The sequence below is a fragment of the Podarcis raffonei genome, chromosome 4 (genome assembly GCF_027172205.1).
Source record: "Podarcis raffonei isolate rPodRaf1 chromosome 4, rPodRaf1.pri, whole genome shotgun sequence".
Lineage (NCBI taxonomy): Eukaryota > Metazoa > Chordata > Lepidosauria > Squamata > Lacertidae > Podarcis > Podarcis raffonei.
In genome coordinates, this window is record NC_070605.1 from 75,395,383 (window position 1) to 75,418,436 (window position 23,054).

The 23,054-nt window shown below is 43.7% G+C and overlaps 1 protein-coding gene across 1 annotated transcript in view; it reads left to right on the forward strand.

Annotated features, from left to right (window-relative positions):
- Nucleotides 1–467: 467 nt before the first annotated feature.
- TMEM131 (transmembrane protein 131) overlaps nucleotides 468–23,054 on the forward strand; it is a 76,048-nt gene continuing 53,461 nt past the window's right edge. Inside the window, exons 1-2 of the mRNA XM_053384131.1 lie at nucleotides 468–908; nucleotides 20,712–20,773. Of these exons, the coding sequence (XP_053240106.1) occupies nucleotides 740–908; nucleotides 20,712–20,773 (231 nt within the window). The 5' untranslated portion in view covers nucleotides 468–739. The remainder of the gene's footprint in view (nucleotides 909–20,711; nucleotides 20,774–23,054) is intronic.

The following is a 23,054-nucleotide window of genomic DNA, read 5'->3' on the forward strand; positions in this document are numbered from 1 at the left end:
GCAATCTGTGTCAACAGCGCTCCTCTAATCTAGCCGTGATTCAGACTCGTAAATCTTCTGCAAATGGTGAGATTTCCATCGAGCACTGCTTCAGCCAATCTCAAAGGGGCTCCCCGTATTAAAATGGAACTGCCTATGCCCTTATCAAAGATGGCGGGGGAGGTTTCATCCGTGTCAGCCTAGCTCGGAGAGGCGTAAAGCGGGGCCTTCCGCCACGCCGCTCACGCTCTCCCTGTTGCTCACCGTACTGTGAACTCCGTGCCCTGATTAAAAATGGCGGCTCCTAACCTAGCTTGTAAAAAACAACAACCACATAGCGGAAGGACCCTGACCTTATTAAAGATGGCCGAATCTCAGTATTTTATTATTATTATTTTTATTATTGGTTGCCTATAGGAGGTGTGTGAGCGTAGCGGAGCGACGCCCCTTCACGCTCGAGGCGGAGTGGGGGGGGGGAGGAGCGAAAAGAGAGGGGAGAGAGAGGAGGAAGCGCGTGCGATGTGCGCGCGCCGAGCGCTCGCACCCGCCCAGTGCAGCGGCTGGCTCCCGCACGCGCCCTAACGAGAGAGGGAGGGGAGAAAGACACACACACACACACACGCACACACACAGTCGCGGCGAGAACTGCCCCGCGGGCCAAGCAGGGCCCCCTCAGACGGCGACGGAATCCCCGGCGAGCTGAGGCGACAACAACAACAAAAACCAAGCAAACAATAACAACGGCGGCAACACGACGGCGATGGCGGCGGCGTTGAAGCGGGAAGCGGCTCCCCGTCCTCGCTCCTCCTCCGGGTCCCCCTCGGTCCCTGCGGCCGAGAGCCGGTCGGTAGCGGCGGCCCCCTGGCTCGGAGTCACGCTGCGGCTGCTGGTGGCGTTGCTCCTGAACGCGGCCCGGGCCGAGAAAGAAGGTGAGGGGAAGGGAAGGAAGGAAAGGGCTGGCGGGCGGGGAGGCGGCGGCGGGAGAGGAGAAACGCTGCCTCCTCCCTCACGGCCACCCGAGAGATCGCGGCGCCTTCCCCACCGCGACCCTCCCCGTGGGGCCTCCTCTGCCCACCTCTTCCCCAGATGCTTCATTAAATGCCCCTCGGCTCGCTTGGTTCTCACGTGCCCACACCTGGTTCGGGGCCGCCCTCTTGTTCCTCCCCCTGGGGTAAGGGGTCTTTCCCCTCTGTGTGTGTTTGGTGAGGGGACGACGACCCCTTAACCCTTCGCCGGGTCTTTCCCAAAGTTGTCAGCGGTTCCCCTCCTGCCCCACAAAGCGCCTCAGTCGGAAATCAGTGCTGAAGTTTCTGGGTACTGGCATCCCCTGAGTTACTTGGCTTTCTGCGTCTCTTCCCTTGCCCACCCTCCTTCATTCCCTCTTTCTTTTTGGGGTCCCGCCGTGTGCGTATTTCTCCTCCTTCCCCCTTTTCCTTTCCCGGTGCTCTGGCTCGTTCCCTCCCAGCCGGGCTGCCAACTCACTGGCCGGCCCTGTTGGCTGCTCCACCCGGCTGTGGGGACCTGCCGCCTCTGGGCCTGGCTCTCTTTCTCTCCCTCCCCCTCCATCTCTCTCTCCTCGCTTTGTGACCCGGGCCGTAGTAAAATGCCGAAGCTCGGCGCATGCATTTGTCAGTGAGGTAAAGTTGCTGAGGGTTTTTAAAATCCCGCTTTTGTTTTTTTGTGTTGGGAGATGGGGACGGAGCGCTAGTCCTGCCCCTGCTGAGCTGGAGGATCCCGCCCGCCCGCACAAGGCAAGGCTGACTGGCTGGCTGGCTGCAGGCACCACCATCTGCAGCCCAAAGTTGGACCTGGCTTCTTTTAAGAAGCTCATCTCTTAAAATATTTACCTTGGCTACCATGAGCAGCTGTCAGATTGCACCTTGCACCCGCTGGAAAAGTGCTTTCTTTCAAAAACAAGCAAAGGAACAAAAAAGGTCTTTTGAGATTTCTGGACATCACTGCATTTTTATTTTATTTTTTGAAAAATCCAAAATATTAATTCGGGATTCCTTTTAAAGCTTGTTCTGTGGAGGTAGTGTAATGTCAGCAGGGTTGAACTGTGTGGCATTTTTAAAAACAAAATTCCCGAGAATCCTGCATACTGAGAAAATACATGAAGTGGTTTTGGATTTGGTTACTGATGCAGCAAAAAGGAAAGGAGGGCAGCATCAAAGAGTAGCACATGCTACTCCAACCTCCACCCCCAGCCTCATTTTGGTACTTGGAAATAAAGATGTATTGATAGCATGCAAATTGCCCAGCATGTTTAGATAAATAGGGACGCTGTAAATCATGGATAGACAACTAGTGCCCAGCAAAGGTTGTTGGACTCCAATTCCCAGCAGCCTCAGTCAATGTGGCTAGTGGACAGGTGGGAGTTGAAACCCAAGAGTGCATGAAGGGCACCATGTTGGTTACCCATGTTGTCAACCTGTAAAAAATATAGTTTTATAGGTGTCTGTTTACAGAGTCCCTGAAGAGCATTTATCAAAAAAGTCAAGCATTTCATTTTGTATATGCAGTACCAGTTTGAAGTTTCACCTGCCATTCTGAAGCATCTTCAGGACTTAATAAAATGTCTGGTAGTGGTCTTTGAAGCACTGTGAAGGGCAGCAAATGATTTTAAGTCAGGGGGTTTAGCCACTGGAGGAAAAGATAACAGACATTCTTGAAGAAGAAACACATCAAATAAATCTGCAAAACAGATGTGAGTCATCTTCCTTAGAAGTATCTTGCTTATAGCAATGCTTAGTAACTTTTTGAAGTTACTAGAACCTTTAAACTGGAAACCAAGTGGATTTTATGAAAATCCATATCCTTAACTTTGGTTTGACACAAACTTTATGAAGCTGAGTTGAAATTCTATTAACCAGTGACCTTAAACATTAAAATGTCATAATGTACATAACTTATTATCTGGTTGTTTATCATATGGAGCTCAAAGAAAATGTCCCTTATCTTTTCAGTGGTTTGTGTATATACATACGGTGTGTGTTGAGATTTTGCTGCTTCATTCTATTTTAAAATGTGCCTTCATTTGTAGCTAGGACTTACAGTGTCAGCCGTTAGTCTTGCAATGTCATTCATAGATTTTCTTTTTTAATGATTCATGAAGATTGCTCTGATTCTGTGGTCGTTCTCAGGTTTGCTGCTTGGTTGTTTGGTACTTTGCTATATTCAAAGAAGGCAAACAGTTCTGAATAGTATTGTCAGTTTATCATGACTGACAATAAGAGCTAATATTTCTATCTACATTTGAGTATCTGTGTGCTGCCTCCCCAGGGACTATTTCGCTTAGGCAAACTAACAAGAATCTTGCAATTTCTGCCTGTGTACATACACTTACAGTACTTTGTATCGCCTCTGGTTCTGACCCAATGTGCCACAGAGCTCTATTCTTCTTCAGGGATGTTGAGTTTTCTAGCTTGTACCTGTGTGCTATACTACCGTATTTTTCGCTCTATAACACGCACCCGACCATAACACGCACGTAGTTTTTAGAGGAGGAAAATCCGTAGGCATGCCACCCGTAGGCATTCCCTCCATAACACGCACAGACATTTCCCCTTACTTTCTAGGAGGAAAAAAGTGAGTGTTATGGTGCAAAAAATACGGTAGTTTTTCCCATTGTGTTCATTTGAACAAAGAGGGAGTTTGCTGACTATATAGTGTCTTAAATTCCTTAACCAATGTCCGTGTTTTGCTATCTTAACTTCTTACTAGGAGCCTGTTTTACTCAAGATACCTCTATTTGTATAGCTGAGTGATTTATCCCTTCCAGACTGCTATTATTGGTGACTACTTAGGAGCTACCTACAGTAGGTTTTTAAATGTTTGCAAGTGTGAACTTCTAAGAAATTAGTACGATTCTGGTTTCAAAATTTCCTATTTAGAGGCAATGACACAAACCTGGATTTCTTTTATTATGCAGATAGGCAGCCTAAAATAAGTACAGTAAAGTTGTTCTAGTCTTAAAGTATTTTAAGAGTGAACATCATTGATTATGTTGCTGCTGCATTCATAAGCACAAGAGGAAGGTTGCACATTAATAAAAGGTTTAACTGCTTAGCAGTTTCTGTTAACTGGACTTTGCAGAAAAATATTCTACTCACTGCTTTTACTTGAACTTTTACTTCTTGCCTTATATCTTAACAACTGTGAAAAGCTACAAAAATTTACTGCTATGCCAGTATCTTTCATGTATTAAATTGTGGTCATGGTCCCAAAAAGCTATGTCTTTTTCAAATGCTGGATATTTTGAAACATTTAAAACATGCATTACTTTAAACCACATCATTTTCTAAATTGTCTTTTTTTTAAACAAAACAGTTTTCACTTTTACAGTTTTGCAGACTGTGTGAAAGCAGTAGCTGCGGTTTTGACAGGCAGGTTCTCACTATTCTGGCTGTAGTGTCTTGTCAACTAACCATTTTTGTTGGGTGTGCAGGTAAATACCTATTCCTGTTCCAGACAGGTAGCTTGCCACTTGACTGGTTGTCTGCATAGAATAGCATTTGTCCTCAGGCAACCAGGCAAGTGGCAAGGACAGAAGCCCGTTTAACCCTCTTTCTGCTGCCTATTTACTCATGGCATTCTTTGTAGCTGTTGTAGCATTGCTTGGTTTTCCCCTTCCACGCTGGAGAATTGCGACAGAGTACTCTGGCTCCACTTTCTCTTCTCTTTTTCTAGAATGTGTGAGTGAGAACATAATCTGATGCGTTTAGCAGCTGGGAGAGGAAGAACAAGTAGCACTTCTAGTAAAGGTTAAACTGGAAAGGCCAGGGATGTATAGCACAGTAACTTGCATTTCTGCACGTGCAATATGAGAGAAGAAAGGAGTCAGGCAACTGATTGAAATGGGGGGTAGTGGGTATCCTGGATAGCTCAGTTGGTTAGACTGAGTGTGGTGCTGATAATGCCAAGGTTGCAGGTTTGATCCACAAATGGAACAGCTGCATATTCCTGCATTGTAGGGGGTTGTACTACTAAATAGTCCCTTCCAACTCTACAGTTCTATGAATCCAATTTTCCTTTGGTTCACATTGATGATGAAGTGTTTACTGAAACAAGATGTAGTGTTTACCAAAAGATCACTCCACTGTCTGGTGACAGGAGAATGTAATGAACATGCCAAGCCACAGTTATGAAAAGAGTGGATGCTTAAGCCTTGTTTGACCCTTCATATGTTAATGTATTATATGTTTAGAAAGTGGGTGCTAGTTTACAACTCATTATACAGTATAAGACATCTCTGGAATGTCTGTTGAAACAACATGGACCTAGTCAACCTTAACATACAGATGCAACAACATCTTTGTGTTAGTCTTGATCGTTTTAGTTTTGATAGCAGGAGCTCATAATTTTTAACTCATTGTTTTCAATAGAAAGCTCACAATGGAGTGTGTTATAGTTCTGAAATACACTGAACCATTTGACAAGAATGAAATCTTAGACTTGAATTCTGTGACAAGTTAACTTAAGGCAGTTTATGGAAGGAAAGATCCCCATGCCTTCCTCCCTACTGTGGTCACTTGTGTCTTTGGGGGGGGGAACCTCTCTAGAGGGTCAGGGACACCCCCCTCCAAACAAAAAGAATGGGGGATGAACCATTGGGGGCTGCTGGAAGGGAGTAATCTAAAATCCAACTTTCTAAGAAAAGGAAATTCATGGAAGGAAAGTTTTTGTTTTTCTGTATTGGTCAGGAGGGTCCTCAAACCTCTCAGGCAGCTGCAGCAGGAGGAAGGGAATGAGAATTTTTCCTTCTGTGAGCCTCCTTTACTTCATTTTTAGGGTCATTAAAGTATTACTTTAAATACATTTCTACTCCTAGTTGATTTTTGTGTGCTGTTAAGAGTTTCTACAAGCTGCCTACAAATCTATATAGCATGTTATAATCCAGGACATGTTGAGGTTCTCATTGAATGCATTAAGACACCCATGTCTTGTGTTCTTTTCGTAATACATTAAAAACTCATTTAAGTTTTCATCTGCCCTTTTTACTTACGCGCCTTTTATAAGTCACTTTGATTCTACCATCCCATGTTGTAGTTCTCGCTCCCATTTTCAAGGTAATTTTTCTTGGCCTTGCCTTCTTATATCCACACACCTGCTAATTGGAGTATACCTAATATGCATGTTTAATTAGCATATATATTAAATTTATATCATCTCCTTTCCTCCAAGAAGGTGTACATGGTTCTCTCCCCACCCCCACCCCCACCCCATTTTATGCTCAGAGGAACCATGTGAGGAAGACTAGGCTGAGAGACTGTGACTGTCCCAAGGTTTCCCAGTGAGCTTCATGGCCAAGTGGGGATTTCTACTCTGGTCTACCGGGTCCCAGTCCAACACTGATTTCTGTGTTTTTGTAAGACTAAGGTAAAGGTAAGCAACCCCGTGATGGTTAAGTCCATTTAAGGGGGGACTATGGGGTGCGGTGCTTATCTCACTTCAGGCTGAGGGAGCCAGCGTTTGTCCACAGACATCTTTCTGGGTCATGTAGCCAGCATGACTAAACCATTTCAATGGGACATTATGATGAGTGCCAGAGTGCACAGAAATCCCATTTACCTTCACACTGCAGCAGCACCTATTTATTTACTTGCACTGGTATGCTTTCGAACTGCTAGGTTGGCAGGAACTGGGACAGAACAACAAGACCTCCCACCATCACATGGATTTGAACCACCAACCTTCTGATCAGCAAGCCCAAGAGGCTCAGTGGTTTAGACTACAGCGCCACCCACTCCCTGGTTTTGTAAGACTACAAAAGACTAAGTACAACCCCATCATTTGCGCATCTGCACATAAATAAATGCTTTTGAGTTCATTGGGCTTACTTCCAGGAAAGTGTGTATAGGATTTCAACCTAACAGTGCAAACCTAGACAGACTTACAAGTGAGTAAGACCCCCTGGACATAAAGAAACTTCTGACTAGACTGACATAGGATTTCACCGTCTATCTCTGTATATAACACAGGGCTTCACCACTCCCAATGAATCAATGATTTACATACAGCTCATGGTCATTGAACGTTATAGTAGTTTTAACAATCTATGCTAGTTTACTCTAAAGTTGAAATAGTCTGCAGAGCACTGGTGTCCAACCTTTTTTGCAGACATGCTCAAAATGATGAGGGCTTTATATCAATGATGGAAGAAATAGGGCAGAAACAGATGGCTACATAACTCTTTTGCAAGCCTCAAGGACAGCTGATCTTTCCTAAAACCACCATCCTAAACACCTGATGTTCTTTGAAAATTAGATTGGATTGAAAAGCTCCTGTGCTTTTCTGTGCCCGTGCCTCCTGCACACACGCCGTAAGCCAGCCTTTGCCAACCTGGTCCTTCCAGATGTTTTGGAGTGCAACTTCTGGTCTTGCCTCTCCCTCACTCCATTCTGGAAGCCTGTGTACTTGGGTCACATAAACATTGTGGGGTGGGGTGGGGGGCGCCAATACAGCTTCTTGCCAGGGGTACCTCTGAAGAGGGGTAGTTGTATGCGACTAATTGCTTTGCCTTGTATCTACATTTTGGTTAGCTAATCATGAGATTGCAGTGACACAGTTGGATAGCTCAGTTGATTAGAGCGTGGTGCTGATAATGCTAAGGTTACAGGTTCAATCCCCGTATGGGACAGCTGCATGTTCAGATTGGGCTAGATGATCCTCAGGGTCCCTTCCAACTCTATTACAGTAGTACCTCTAGTTACGGACTTAATTCATTCCGGAGGTCCATTCTTAACCTGAAACTGTTCTTGACTAGAGGCGTGCTTTTGCTAATGGGGCTTCTTGCTGCTGCTGCACCGCCAGCACACAATTTCCATTCTCATCTCAAGTTCTCAACTTGAGGTAACTCTTCCAGGTTAGCGGAGTTTGTAACTTGAAGCTTTTGTAACCTGATGCATTTGTAACTCGAGGTACCACTGTATTCTATGAATCTATAAGTTATGGGATCTTCTGGATTAAGTGCTGAGAAATTCTGCTCTTTGTAGTGAGTTAAAATGATAATCACTAATATATACTTCTTGGGCAGCCTACACTGTTAGATGTCTTTCCCCTGCACTGTCGGATTTGGCCCTTGTGTGGGATCATTAGGCGTTTGGAGACACCTGCATTTACCCACCAGACCTTGGCCCTGAAGTCTTAGTGTGCTTATTCAGTCAATATGTGATGGATTGGATTCAGGGGTTGGGTGGGGGAACAAGCTGAGAAGCTTAATCCAAATAATTATCATGTGATCTGGGACAGGGAATAGGCGCTCCTACTGTAGATGGGATTCTTCCATCTATGCAGTCTTATATGTTGGGATTAAATTGTTTTTGAAAGTTATACTTCAATTAGTCATATGTGACCCTCAAGGAATACTGGCAGGAAGTTGTCCTGACTCAGCTAAGAAATGTGCAGTTCTCACACATACAAGCACCCGCTGAAGGGTGAAATCCCACCCATTGGTATGTGTGCCTTGTAGTGTTTCTGTGTTGCTGAACTTTCCTGTGAACGCAGATACAGTCATACCTCATGTTACATCCGCTTCATGTTATGTTCTTTCAGGTTACGTCCCGTGGAGACCCAGAAGTACCTGAAAGGGTTACTTCCGGGTTTCGCCGCATGTGCAGATGCACAAAATGACACCAAGGGCATTTGCAGAAGCGGCGAGTTGCAACCCGCGCATGCACAGACGCACCGCTGTGGGTTGCGTTCTTTTCATATTGCGAACGGGACTCTGGAATGGATCCCGTTCGCAACCAGAGGTACCATTGTACATGATCTACAGAAACTTGTGGGTGAAAATCCTGTGCTGTGTGCTGTCCTATTTTTTTTCTTCAAAAGACTGATTTTCATCTAATTGTTCTGCACTTCTAAGAGCATATAAAATATATGCAATTGGCTTAAATCTTCAATTAAGTCATATCTTTAAAAATGGGTGAGAATTGGGTTTTTTTAGATGTTCTTTATTAAGGACTGTTTGTAGCATAGGCTTACAGCTATATGAAGATGGAATTTGGAGCCTACAGTGATTCCTAATGCCATTTTTTGGAAATATTTCTTTCCTAAACTTCAACTCAAAATGGGGCCACAAAACAGCAAACTATTATAAAAAAAACCCAATAGCATAGAACTAGCTCTACCTAGAGGCACCAGAAATTGAACTTGCGACTGTTTGTATGCAAATCATGTTCTACTAAGGAGCCTTTTCCCAGTTATTTATTTGTGTCTGTTTATTTTTACATCATTTTATTTGGGGGGTGGGGGTAGCTCAGTGAATAGAACACATGTTTTGCATATTGAGGATCCAAGGTTCGATCTCCAGGTACGTCTGGGAAAGGGTCTTGTTTGAAACCCCAGAGAACCACTGCCAGTCAATTTAGACAGTTTGAAATTCAGGCATCTTCTGAATTTCAGTGCTATCTTTATATACGCCTGCAATTCAGCTTTCTGTATCAATAAAATAGCTGTTGTTTTATATTACTTTGAAAATACGTTGGGGCCACTTGACCTATAGCATAACATACTTCCAATATTTCATTTTTCCTCTTTCCCTTTAATTGAAGTGTAATTCATAGCAATTTCCTTGTAATGAAACTCTTAAATTAAATTATATAGAGCTGGGACAAGCATCAAAAGGCCACAGAACCAACCTCTTTCTTAGAGAAAACAATAAAGTGTGAAGTACAGAATCTGGGTAGATGAATTTACGTGATTTTTTGATATCTTTTTTAGGGTTCAAAAGTGTAAGAAAGTGAAGATCACAGGGGAATTAATAGAATCTGATGGTTGGCTGAGTGAATAACATGTTTTTTTTAATCAAGAGAACAACTTGAGACAACCACGTGTTTAAGAAGTACTTGAAACTACAATGCTACGAGGGCACTGCTCTGCCTATTGTTAGATATACTTCTTTCCAGAGGCCAAGAAAATCAGATGCCACCACGAAATCATATCTTTATGAACAGACCACAAATAATCTATCTTTTACTGCACTGTGAAGGAAGTCCTGCAATCTTGACACAGTAATTCAAGTGTTACCAAGGTAACACAATTTGGCGGACTGGGCAGGAGTAGCGCTATTTTGGTACGGGCATGGTAAGGCTGTTATAATGAGAGCTAGGAGAGCTAGTTCTCCCCCCCCCCCCCCCGCACTGCCCCCAAAAGAAAAACCAAACAGAAAAATGCTCTGGGAGCTTCTGATATCATCTTTCTTATGGGACCTAGAAGACTCAAATATGTTCCAATATGTGAATAAGAATATCGTGGGGTAGGAGATCTAGTAACAATTTCATATCTGGCCACCAATGTGCTCCTTTGTATTCAGATAGTACATGGGTAGAGGAGTCTAAAAAGCCTCGGAAACAAATTTTCATGGCCCTCTAGCAGCTATGATGGCTCATTTACCAGAAGTAATGTATTTAGCATTAACTCTGGAAGTGTATAATCAATTCTGACCAAACTAAGCTTCCTGATTTATATTTTGCTCTAGGCAGCTTCGTTTGGCCAGAATCTAGTATATACTTGCAGTGTTAATGCTAAATACATTACTTCTGGTAAATGAGCCACCATAGCCTCTAGAGGGCCATGAACAGTGATAGAAACTCAGATATATAATGCAATCTTCAAATGGCACCTTAAACCTAGGCTGCAGCTGCCACAAAGGAATGTCTGGGCACTGTTCCATCCCCTCCATGGGATTTTTATTTTTCTTTCTATTTCTATACCGCTTTATATTTCAAAGAACAAATCTAGAAGCATTTTTTTTGTTTTGTTTTGTTTAGTCGTTTAGTCGTGTCCGACTCTTCGTGACCCCATGGACCAGAGCACGCCAGGCACCTCTGTCTTTCACTGCCTCCCGCAGTTTGGACAGACTCATGTTTGTAGCTTCGAGAACACTGTCCAACCATCTCGTCCTCTGTCGCCCCCTTCTCCTTGTGCCCTCCATCTTTCCCAGCATCAGTGTCTTCTCCAGGGAGTCTTCTCTTCTCATGAGGTGGCCAAAGTACTGGAGCCTTAGCTTCACGATCTGTCCTTCCAGTGAGCACTCAGGGCTGATTTCCTTAAGAATGGATGCGTTTGATCTTCTTGCAGTCCATGGGACTCTCAAGAGTCTTCTCCAGCACCATAATTCAAAAGCATCAATTCTTCGGCGATCAGCCTTCTTTATGGTCCAGCTCTCACTTCCATACATCACTACTGGGAAAACCATGGCTTTAACTATACGGACCTTTGTTGGCAAGGTGACGTCTCTACTTCTCAAGATGCTGTCCAGGCCTGTCATTGCCCTTCTCCCAAGAAGCAGGCGTCTTTTAATTTCGTGGCTGCTGTCACCATCTGCAGTGATCATGGAGCCCAAGAAAGTAAAATCTCTCACTGCCTCCATTTCTTCCCCTTCTATTTGCCAGGAGGTGATGGGACCAGTGGCCATGATCTTCGTTTTTTTGATGTTGAGCCTCAGACCATATTTTGCGCTCTCCTCTTTCACCCTCATTAAAAGGTTCTTTAATTCCTCCTCACTTTCTGCCATCAAGGTTGTGTCATCTGCATATCTGAGGTTGTTGATATTTCTTCCGGCAATCTTAATTCCAGCTTAGGATTCATCCAGCCCAGCCTTTCGCATGATGTATTCTGCATATAAATTAAATAAGCAGGGAGATAAAATACAGCCTTGTCGTACTCCTTTCCCAATTTTGAACCAATCAGTTGTTCCATATCCAGTTCTAACTGTAGCTTCTTGTCCCACATAGAGATTTCTCAGGAGACAGATGAGGTGATCAGGCACTCCCATTTCTTTAAGAACTTGCCATAGTTTGCTGTGATCGACACAGTCAAAGGCTTTTGCATAGTCAATGAAGCAGAAGTAGATGTCTTTCTGGAACTCTCTAGCTTTCTCCATAATCCAGCGCATGTTTGCAATTTGGTCTCTGGTTCCTCTGCCTCTTCTAAATCCAGCTTGCACTTCTGGGAGTTCTCGATCCACATACTGTTTGAGCCTTCCTTGTAGAATTTTAAGCATAACCTTGCTAGCGTGTGAAATGAGTGCAATTGTGCGGTAGTTGGAGCATTCTTTGGCACTGCCCTTCTTTGGGATTGGGATGTAGACTGATCTTCTCCAGTCTTCTGGCCACTGCTGAGTTTTCCAAATTTGCTGGCATATTGAGTGTAGCACCTTAACAGCATCATCTTTTAAAATTTTAAATAGTTCAGCTGGAAGAAGCATTTTACAACACATTAAAACATCAACTAAAACAATCCAGAATGAAACTAATTCAAGTTTCAAGGAAAATATTTCATATCCTTCTCTAAGTCACCTTTTGCTTTCCTCAGTCGCCATCTTGGCATCCAGAGATCTCCGCATGGTCACAATCAGACCCGCACCAGGTCCAAAATGTGCCTGGCACCTGGCTAATTTTGAACACTAGCCATGAAATTTCATGTCCAGGGCTTTTTAGACTCACCTACTCATGTACTGTCTGAAACCAAAGGAGTGCATTGGTTGCCTGATGTGAAATATATTGGCATTATTTTCAGCTTCCCTACCCTACTAATAGAAGATAATTCTAAGCAGGGGTGAGAAACATGTGACCTTCCAGATGTTGTACAACTTGCATCATCCCTGTCCATAGGACATGACTCATGTTGCTGGTCTCACACGGGTGGCAGAATCGTGCTGCCAACACCCACACAAGGCTGCTGCTGCAAAGAGATTCATGCCTTAGACACATGCTTTAGGAAATCCTCCTCCTCCTCTAATATGGACTTTGTGTGTGTGTGTGTGTGTGTGTGTGTGTGTTGTGTTTTTTCAATAAACCAGTACTGTATTGCATTTTCTGATTAGCATTGTTGATGTTATTGACAATGATAACGTCAGTAACTGGCGTCTTGGAATCCAGATCTGATGGTCAGAAAGAAAAATAATCTACTTTGTCGTTGGTTGAGGAGACAAAGGTAGAGCTTAGACCCATAGAAGAAGTCTGTTCGAGTGTGGGAACTGTCCACTGCTGAGCACTGTGTGCCCTATTGGTATATGAAATTTGAGTAACAGTTGTGGGTCTGTCTGTGCTTGTTGAACATTTGTTCCCTTGGCTGACCAAGTGTGAAGGTTGCAGGCATCACATGCTGCCTCAGCAGACTATTAGTGGCTATGGTACACATAACAATATAGCCACCTGGAACTGCTGATGAAGTCTTGGAAAAACAAAATTATATTAGTAGGTGAGAAGTTGGCAGTTCAGGACCTCCTAAGATAGTACTTTCAGATGTGCTATCTGTTTATATGCGGGGCCAGCTACCCAGGCAAAACTGTAGAGACTCAGTGCATGGAATGAGAAGTGGGTGTTGGATGAAAGGTTTAGATTTACAATATACATTCAGTCATGATTTGGTAGAAACTTTATCTGTACAGAAGAGATGGTTCCAATTTGATACTAGTAGAACCTGATTGACCCTTTTTTATTTTAAGCACTAGCACATAGCATTTGTGGAAGAAAGCTAGCAGGAGCTGAGAAGTATTTCATAACAATTGTAGGGTTGGAAGACATCCCCTGGGTCATCTAGTCCAACCCCCTGCAATGCAGGAGTCACAGCTAAGTCAGTTTAGTCATGGGAGTTCCATAGCTGCAAATTATTTCTTTATTTGTTGTAATATAGGAAGTTAAGCAAGTACTCGTTTGTATGTATAGATTTACTTCTTCCATTGACAATAAAAACAAAAACAGATATTGCTAGAATCACTGCAGTATTGAGCACGAAAATAACCAAGCAAATGGTGCTACCTTGTTTCAGACTCCAAATTCTGTTCCTAGGTGAAGTGCCACATTTTATCTAGAAGTAAGGCAGAAAACAGATCAGCCAACCCTGCCCTAAAGCATCAGATTCCCGCCTAGAGATTGTTCCTTGCTATGCTCCTCTGCTCTTGCAGTTCTTTAGCACCAAGTACTTTTCTCCAGTTGTGATTGGTGTGCCAGCTGTGTCTCCTCCACACTCTTATAATATCTTGCTTAGACTACTGTAACACACTGTATGCAGGAGCTGGAAATACAGGAAGTAGCCTTATACTGAGTCAGACCTATTGTTGTTGAGAGACGTGGAGTCCTCACAACAAACCTGTGAGGTAGATTGCACTGCAAGAGAGTGACTGGCCCAAAGTAAACTACTGTACTGAATTCCCTGGCCATGTGGGAATTTAAATCCTTTGGCGCACCAACCAGTACACCACACTGGCTATCAAATTAAGTTTGCTTTGCTGTAATTATTCATAGTCATTTATGTTTAACGTCTTTGTAGGGATAGCCTCCATACATGCCTCTAAATAATGCTAATAATAATAATAATAATAATAATAATAATTTATTATTTATACCCCGCCCATCTGGCTGGGCCTCCCCAGCCACTCTGGGCGGCTACCGTAGAAACCAAAAATACAGTAAAATATCACACGTTAAAAACTTCCCTGAACAGGGCTGCCTTAAGATGTCTTCTGAATGTCAGGTAGTTGTTTATCGCTTTGACATCTGCTGGAAGGGCGTTCCACAGGGCGGGCGCCACTACCGAGAAGGCCCTCTGCCTGGTTCCCTGTAGCTTTGCTTCTCGCAATGAGGGAACCGCCAGAAGGCCCTCGGCGCTGGACCTCAGCGTCTGGGCAGAATGATGGGGGTGGAGACGCTCCTTCAGGTATACTGGACCGAGGCCGTTTAGGGCTTTAAAGGTCAGCACCAACACTTTGAATTGTGCTCGGAAACGTACTGGGAGCCAATGTAGGTCTTTCAAGACCGGTGTTATATGGTCTCGGCGGCCGCCCCCAGTCACCAGTCTAGCTGCCGCATTCTGGATTAGTTGTAGTTTCCGAGTCACCTTCAAAGGTAGCCCCACGTAGAGTGCATTGCAGTAGTCCAAGCGGGAGATAACCAGAGCATGCACCACTCTGGCAAGACAGTCCGCAGGCAGATAGGGTCTCAGCCTACGTACCAGATGGAGCTGGTAAACAGCTGCCCTGGACACAGATTTGACCTGTGCCTCCATGGACAGCTGTGAGTCCAAAATGACTGCCAGGTTGCGCACCTGGTCCTTCAGGGGCACAGTTACCCCATTCAGGACCAGGGAATCCTCCACACCTGCCCGCCTCCTGTCCCCCAAAAACAGTACTTCTGTCTTGTCAGGATTCAACCTCAATCTGTTAGCCGCCATCCATCCTCCAACCGCCTCCAGACACTCACACAGGACCGTCACCACCCTCACTGGTTCTGATTTAAAAGAGAGGTAGAGCTGGGTATCATCCGCATACTGATGAACACCCAGCCCAAACCTCCTGATGATCTCTCCCAGCGGCTGCATGTAAATGTTGAAAAGCATGAGGGAGAGGACAGAACCCTGAGGCACCCCACAAGTGAGAGCCCAGGGGTCTGAACACTCATCCCCCACCACCACTTTCTGAACACGGCCCAGGAGAAAGGAGCGGAACCACTGTATGACAGTGCCCCCAGCTCCCAGCCCCTCAAGACGGTCCAGAAGGATGTTATGGTCGATGGTATCAAACGCCGCTGAGAGATCCAGCAGAACTAGGAAACAGCTCTCACCTTTGACCCTAGTCCACCGGAGATCATCAACCAGTGCGACCAAGGCAGTTTCAGTCCCATGATGAGGCCTGAATCCCGACTGGAAGGGATCCAAGTAGGGGTTAAGAATCCTGAAAAGTCACAAAACGTGACCCAAGCATAACGCTTCTGACCTATGAGAAGTGGATTCTTGGCATCCACCTGTCTCGAGGCAACGGAGTGCGCCTCCAGGGGTGAAGCCAAACCACTGTATTAGCAGCACCGGTAACCTCCCCAGAGCGTGCAATCCTAGGCAGTGTGTATGGAGTTCCTGGGCTGCCCCAATAACAAAACCTCCCTCTCGGCCTCACTGAAGCTGTCCAAAGGAAAGCAGAACAACACGTTTGGCATCAGCTTGGCTGCAGGAGTTGCCAGAAGGAGACATACAAGACATCCATGCAGCCATCTTAGGAACCCCACTCTGGATTTGTATAGGGTTTACTCCTTAGCCTTGTCTTTTCCTCAAAGATATCCTGCAAAGCAACAGAGGTTTAGGATAAGCGTTTTCCTTCTCCTACATGGGCTACCTTCCCCAGTTAATGAACCCTACCTGCCCCTTACCTCCCTCTACAGCGCATGCAGAAACCACCTTCTTGACCGTTGCACCCACTATCCACCAGAGCCTACCTTCACAGGCAGAGGAAGTCCCTAACTCACAGAGGGTTTGAGGCCATTGGCTACCCTCACCTGCAATCCATGGGATACAATTATCCCTTGGTATAAATCTTGGAAAATTGGTTGCACTGGTATTGCTTTCTATGTCAAATAGGTCATTGAATGCAATAAATTAGGAACATTAAGAGAAACCAATCCAATCACAAAATCACTGCTGGTAGAAAGAAGAGGTTAAAAAAGTAAAGTAGTACCTTAGCATTTCTTTGATTGAAACTTGAGATAGAGATAGGATGGGGAGTGTGGAGGGTAGCCAAAAAGAGATGTTATGGTAATGGGTGAGATCACTTATCCTTGCATTGGTCTTGTTTGCATGTCACATGCAGCCACAAACTATAGTTAGATAAATTACATGAGCTGTGTGCTAGTTCACACAGCTGGAACACTCCCACTTTGTTCCCTCCTTTAGTCAGATGTGGGGAATGAAACCACAAGGTGATTGGATCATAGTTAGTTTGTTGCTAAATAAACTGCAAATGCTGGTTTGGATATAGTGCCAGGCCAACCACTCCCATGGTATGTTTCGCTACTCACGAGAGGAAGGAGTGAAGTAGGAAGTGCTGAGCTACATGCATCACCTAATTCGACTAACTGTGGTTCATAGTCAGCATTGAGTCAAAACATAGCTACTGTCTGGTAAATGTATATTCAGATACTGGCAGCATTAGCATATAAAACTAACCACAGTTTAGCACTACATGGTGACGCCTCAACAAGACAACATTGCTGTGGGAGAAATACTGATAAAGAAATCACAGATAAGCTGCATAAATTATTTGCATTCTGGTCCACTTTTTGATGCATCTGCAGAGTCAAGTCAAATAGATATGGGAGTATAACATCCTAGAATTAACTAATACCAGTCAGTTACCTAAATATTTTTTACTCAGATGTGAATTTGCTGTCTTTAATAATGTTTGCTGCCATTAAAATTGTCACCTTTCTTGGAAGATTAGAAGGTAGGCAATGTAACATCATTAAAATAAAATAAAAATATGTGGGATGGGGAGCCAAAAAATCACAGGCCTTTCCTCCTAGTTTATGTCTCAATTGGTAGAAGGTATTATTAAAGTTAAAATTATAGAAGAATAAGCAAGCAACATGTCATCTATAAAGGCAAGTCCTGATTTGTTGACATTTTTAATGTCAAGGCACATATACATATATAGGGATAGGCCAGTAGGCACTGTATACTTCTTTTAACCATGCATTGTTTAACAAGCAAGGATTCAACTCTCATATATTCGTATAGCATGTAATCTGTTTTGCCTTATGTTGATTTGTTGTGCCTCTGAACACCCAGCTAGTATACATACCAAAGTCTTTTTCATTGCCCAAAGACCAGCAAGACACCACTGAAATGTCAATTCTTCTACTTTTGTCTGTCTTCAAAACATTCTTCTCCTCTTCCCAAGACATATGAGCAAAAAACAGTCCTAAAGCATCCCTTTCTTCCTCCATTTCTAGGCACATTCCATGAGAAGTGTTGTTAGCCTTTTTTGTGAACTCGTAATCCTATAAAAAAAATCATTTCTTCTGCAGTCACGAGAGCGAGACTTTCTATTAATACAAAAACTTTACTTTTGAGCAAGAAGAAGTAACGGTGTTAGCAGTAACTTTGATTTTTAGATATAAAAAGGGTGGATGGATTGTTGCAGAAACAGTATAGTAGGAATTAAATGTGTGATGGTGGTCAGGAGAGGCTTTCAGGCCAAACTGCATTTATGTTGGTTGAACTTTGATGTAATGTGCTAAGAGCAAAGGTTTGTGTCTAACATATAGTTCTCATTGTGTCTAACATATAGCTCTCATAATAGATCCCTGTGCAAATTTAAATTTTGGGGTGGAGAGCTTACCAGCAAGGAAGTGGTTGGGGAAAGAAGTCTATTGCTAAACAGAATGAGGAAGGAGGAAAAGGTCTGTGAAAGTGCCAGTGAATGTCCTTCAGCCATGTAAGCATTTTTGTTTTTTAGCTGCTTTTTCCTCTCATTACTGTAGTAAGACAAGGTAGAGTGATACAGAAATAGAATTAAAGTAGAATACTGAGCTTTGGACATAATGTCAAACCATATTTAATGCAAGCCAAGATTCACAAAACAACTTCGGGCATGCTTTGAAATCCTGGTTTGTTGGCCCCAAAGTTAGTGAGCCTAGTTAGGTTTGGATGTATAATGAAGCCAAAGGATTTGGATTTATAATCAGAGTATATGGGTAAAAATTGTAGGAGAGGGAAACAACAATGGTCTTACTGTGTCTGCTATAGATCTCCAAGCCAGACTGAGGACTTGGATGATGCCTTCATAGAGCAGATCACCAAACATTCAAAAAGAGAGATAATAGTAATCATGGAATACTTCAACTACCCCAATATCTCTTGGAACTCATACTCTGCTAATAATGTAAGGTTCAACAAATTCCTCAATTGCTTCACTTTCCCACATTCCCAGAAGGCCGAGGAAGCAACAAGGGGGTCATCTCAACTTGGTCCTCACCAACATGGAGGAACTGATTGACAAAGTGAAAGTACAGGAAACCTTGGTAGGAAGTGATAATGTCCTCTTTGGTTTCATTATACACAAGCAAGGGGAGGCTGTGTAGTTGGACATGCAATCTGGAGTTCTTTTAATCTTCTTTTAATCCTTTATATTTTATCTTAACTGACCCAGTCAGTCTTTGAAGCATTTTATAATTGCTGCAGCTACATGCTATGGCAACTTTCTGAGAGATTTGGCCCTGCTCCAGATTGCTGCAGACTGCTCCTTGTTTCTCTCTTATCAGCGGGCCGGCCTCGGCTGCTAAAAGAGAAGAGAACGCCATTATCCTAATTGGAGAGAGGGCTTAAGAGGAAGACGCTGTGTGGTGTTTAAATCCTGGATAAGTCATCGTTTGTGCCCAGGCTGCTGTCATAGAGGGTTGAGAGAGGCCAGTGGAGCTAGGAAATTTGGCACCCTACCCCCTAGACATCTTTTGGCTGTCACATTTCAATACTTACCCTTGTGAAAAGCTTCTGCAAACTGGGTCCAAGGTGTCCACGAAAGACTGATGTTGTAAGTGGATTTTACCGCAGTGGAGAGGAAAACTTCACTATTATTATCCATCCAAGGAGCTTTCACCCACGGTGCCATCTTCTGGTGGTCTTAACTATCTTATTTGTGTGTCAAATGTTATGTTATTTTAAGAATCGTATAATCCTTGGCCTGAGGAAAGTATGGGTCAGAACAACGCTTGAGAGACTTTGACGAGCCCCTATCATCCCCTAAACCAAAACTATCAAGGTTGGTGCCACACCGGAATAGAAGAGGGAGTGACGATGCTGAGCATTGCTTTGCGGTGGAAACCCAAAATCGCTTCCTACCTCTAATTGATTTAGAAGCCACTCCAACTCTGATGACTCAAAATTTTTCAAAAGTAAAGCCTGTAAAGGAGAATACGAAAGAAAAACTCTCAACACAGGATGATGGTTTAACATCTGATATGGGGGAGTTCCCCAGTTGTGAGCAGTTACACTTAGTAATTAAGACCCTTCACTGTATCTTTAAAAGGCTGGATGAGGTATGCAATCTGGACTTTAAGAAGGCTGATTTCAAAAAGCTTAAGGAACTACTGGGTGAATTTCCATTGTCAGAAATACTCAGAGAAGGGTATACTAGCATACTAAAGGAACTTGCAAGTGTAATCTCGGAGCATCTGTCTATAATATCTGATAATTCTTGGAGAACAGGTGAGGTCCCTGCGGATTGCAGGTGTGCACATGTTGTCCCCTCTTCAAAACAGGGGAGGCAGAACACCCAGATAACTACCAACAAGTGAGCTTGACATTGATGCTAGGAAAGTTCCTAGAACAGCTAAGTTAAACAGTCGGCCTGTGAGCACTTAGGATAGGACGCTGTGATTAGCAGGGGATTCTCAAAAACAAGTCATGCCAGATGTGGATCAGGGGAATATTGTGGATGTAATGTATCTTGATTTTAGTAAGGCTTTCAACAAAAATCCCCAATGGTATTATTGTGGATAAGCTGGTAGAATGTGGACTGGATGAGATAACTGTTAGGTGGATTTGTAGCTGGTTGACTGACCAAACCCAAAGAATGCTCACTGTATAGATGCCTTTTAAAAAATTTTAGCGCAGTCTCACATGAAACTGCATATGAACAGCAATATTAGCCATGATAACTAAATAAAGCACCTATGTTTTGGGGACCATCTAAATAGCAAATGTAGGGACTCACAGCAAGGAGAATCCTGCTTAGCAGGCTTTATTGGTAGCATCTGACTAGCAACTGTTGGAAATAAGATGCAAGACTAGATGGAAACCTTGGCTTGGCAGGGCTTTTATGCTATTGACAAACTTTAAGTTGTTTTTATTTTAAATGTTTAGGGGGTGGGGAACTGGAGGACCACATCACAGCTATCTCCAGATGGACGGCATTACTTGATCAGAATGAAGTTTTAATTTGTATTTCTCTTGCTTTACAGCTTTCATCCAGTCAGATAGCATAATAGAAGTTCTACGCTTTGATGAAGGAGGCTTATTACAGGTAAATATTTTTTATTAAAATAAATGGGTCTGTCCTGTATTGCTGTTGTGTGTAGTAAAATTTCTTTAGTCTTCTGTGTTCTCTTGAAGTCTCTTAATGAAGAAATAAAATTGATGGCTGGAACTTCAAGTCTAACTTGACTCACTCATCTTTTCTATCTGGCCCCGTGCAAATTTCCAGTGTTCAATTATTTTGGGCTGAATCCAATTGTGTAATGTTGCTAAACAAGATTATTTGCTTGAAAGCTGAGGCTGTAATCTTATGCACATTCAGTCCTATGAGTTGGGTGGAAGATAGATCGATAGATAGATAGACAGATATACACATACATACAAACATGAGTTCAGTATCTTTTATATGAACTTGAGTGGATGATCCTGGTGAAATAGTATAGCATATAGCATAATCTTTATGATTCCAGTACCTTCAAATTCTCATAAGCACCTCATTAGAGTTGCCCTACAGATAGCAGCATAAACTGGTGTTCATATATTTCTTATTTTTTATTTATTTGTTGAACTTATATACCGTCCTATACCGAGAGGTCTCAGGGTGGTTTTATAGAGGTTGGGAGGGGCTTTGTGTATATGATAGTGAGAAGAACAAAATCATTGGTGTGACCCATAGCACAGCTTACAGTTTGCGCATTGTTCACAGAAATGGTTCCCTGTTCTGCGATTAAATTTAAACCCTTCTATAACTTAATGCAGAGGTTTTCAACCTTTTTGAGCCCACAGCTTCCTTGACCAGGTACACTCTTTCTCCGGTTCCCCTGTGGGGAAATGGGCTTCAAGCCTCAGAAGCTCAGTTACGCCACCCCTTGCCTGCAGAGCCACCAACCCATCACCCCTTTTCAACCACCCTCCCTTGTGGAGTGTTCCCTCAGCCCATTCACCTCCCCTCACCTTGGGAGCCCTCCGAGCATCAACTGCCACAGTCCCTGGTCTCTGAGCTGCCCCCCTGCCCCAAAGAGAGGTGCCTCCTCATGCCGCCCCACAGGGGCCTGGGAAGAGGATGCCCCCAGCCTTAGTAGACTGACCAAAGGTGAATATGATGCCAACACATTACTCACCTTAGGAGGCAGCCCTGGCAGCCTCTGGACCTGCATGGTGGAAAGGCTCCTCTTCAGTGTTGGACACTCAGCTCCCAGGCTGGTATTGCACACAGCAAGCACAAAAAAAGGCCAGCATGGTACCTGCCTGCCTGGCCTCCCATTTTGTCTGTCCATTCCCAACAACAAAGACTGGTGGACTGTCTGGCTGGCTTGGCTCCCTCATCCACTTGCTTGCCTACTCCAAGGCCGCCTCAGCTCTTGGTAACCAGCAGCCCCTGGCCAGCACCAGAGGTACCATTCGCCTGGGGAGCTTTTAGCCAGGACTGCTGCAAGAAACAGCCACACAAGCCTTTGGGAGGCAGAGATGTGAGAGGGCATCAGAGAAGGGAAGGAAGGAAAGAGGGACAGAGGCTAGTGTTGCCTGCGGCACCCCTGACCATCCTTCAAGGCATGGTTGCTAGTTGGCTGCAGCAGTTTCAGGCAGAAAACGGAGGGAAATCAGACAAATAACGGAGTAGAAATGCTCCCATACAGAATAATGGAAGTCTGTCATCTAACAAATGATTTCCTGGAAGTGCATTGTGTTTGGAAAGTGGGACCTGTGTGTACATATCTATGCAGGGCAGCTGAGACACAATGAGGGATAAAAGATTAAATTAATCAAACACACATTAGCTTATCTCTTAAAAGTTATGCTACTATACTTAGGAAATAATTCTCAAGTAGGTGTTTCAGCTTGTTATTTGAAGTGGAAAATTTGAATGGGCCAATGGCCTGACATTAGTGGTAACGCACTTGGAAGTAAGTTTTATTGAACCTCCTTACTTCTATAGTACATCTGAGCAGTGCTTTTTCCCCCCTAAAAAAATGTTTAGGGGTACTCTCATTTTGACTCAAGAAAATCACCATTTTATAGTTCAAGTCGGGGAAAATAAATACAGTAAAAAGTACAAAGATCACAAAATGTTTAGCGGTATGTGTATCCCTGCATCCCCCCAGGAAAAAACACTGCATCTGAGTAAAGATGCATAGAACTGTTCTGTAAATTATCATATGATAAACTGGGCAGTAGTGCTTCTTTATAAGAGTCCTTGACAAGAGCTAAGAGGTTTTGAATAATTGGAAGCTGATATTTTGGGCTGCAGTCCTACCTCCAGTTACTTGAGAGTAAGCCCCATTGAATTCAATAGGACTTATTTCTGAAGAGAAACACAGTTAGGATTGCAC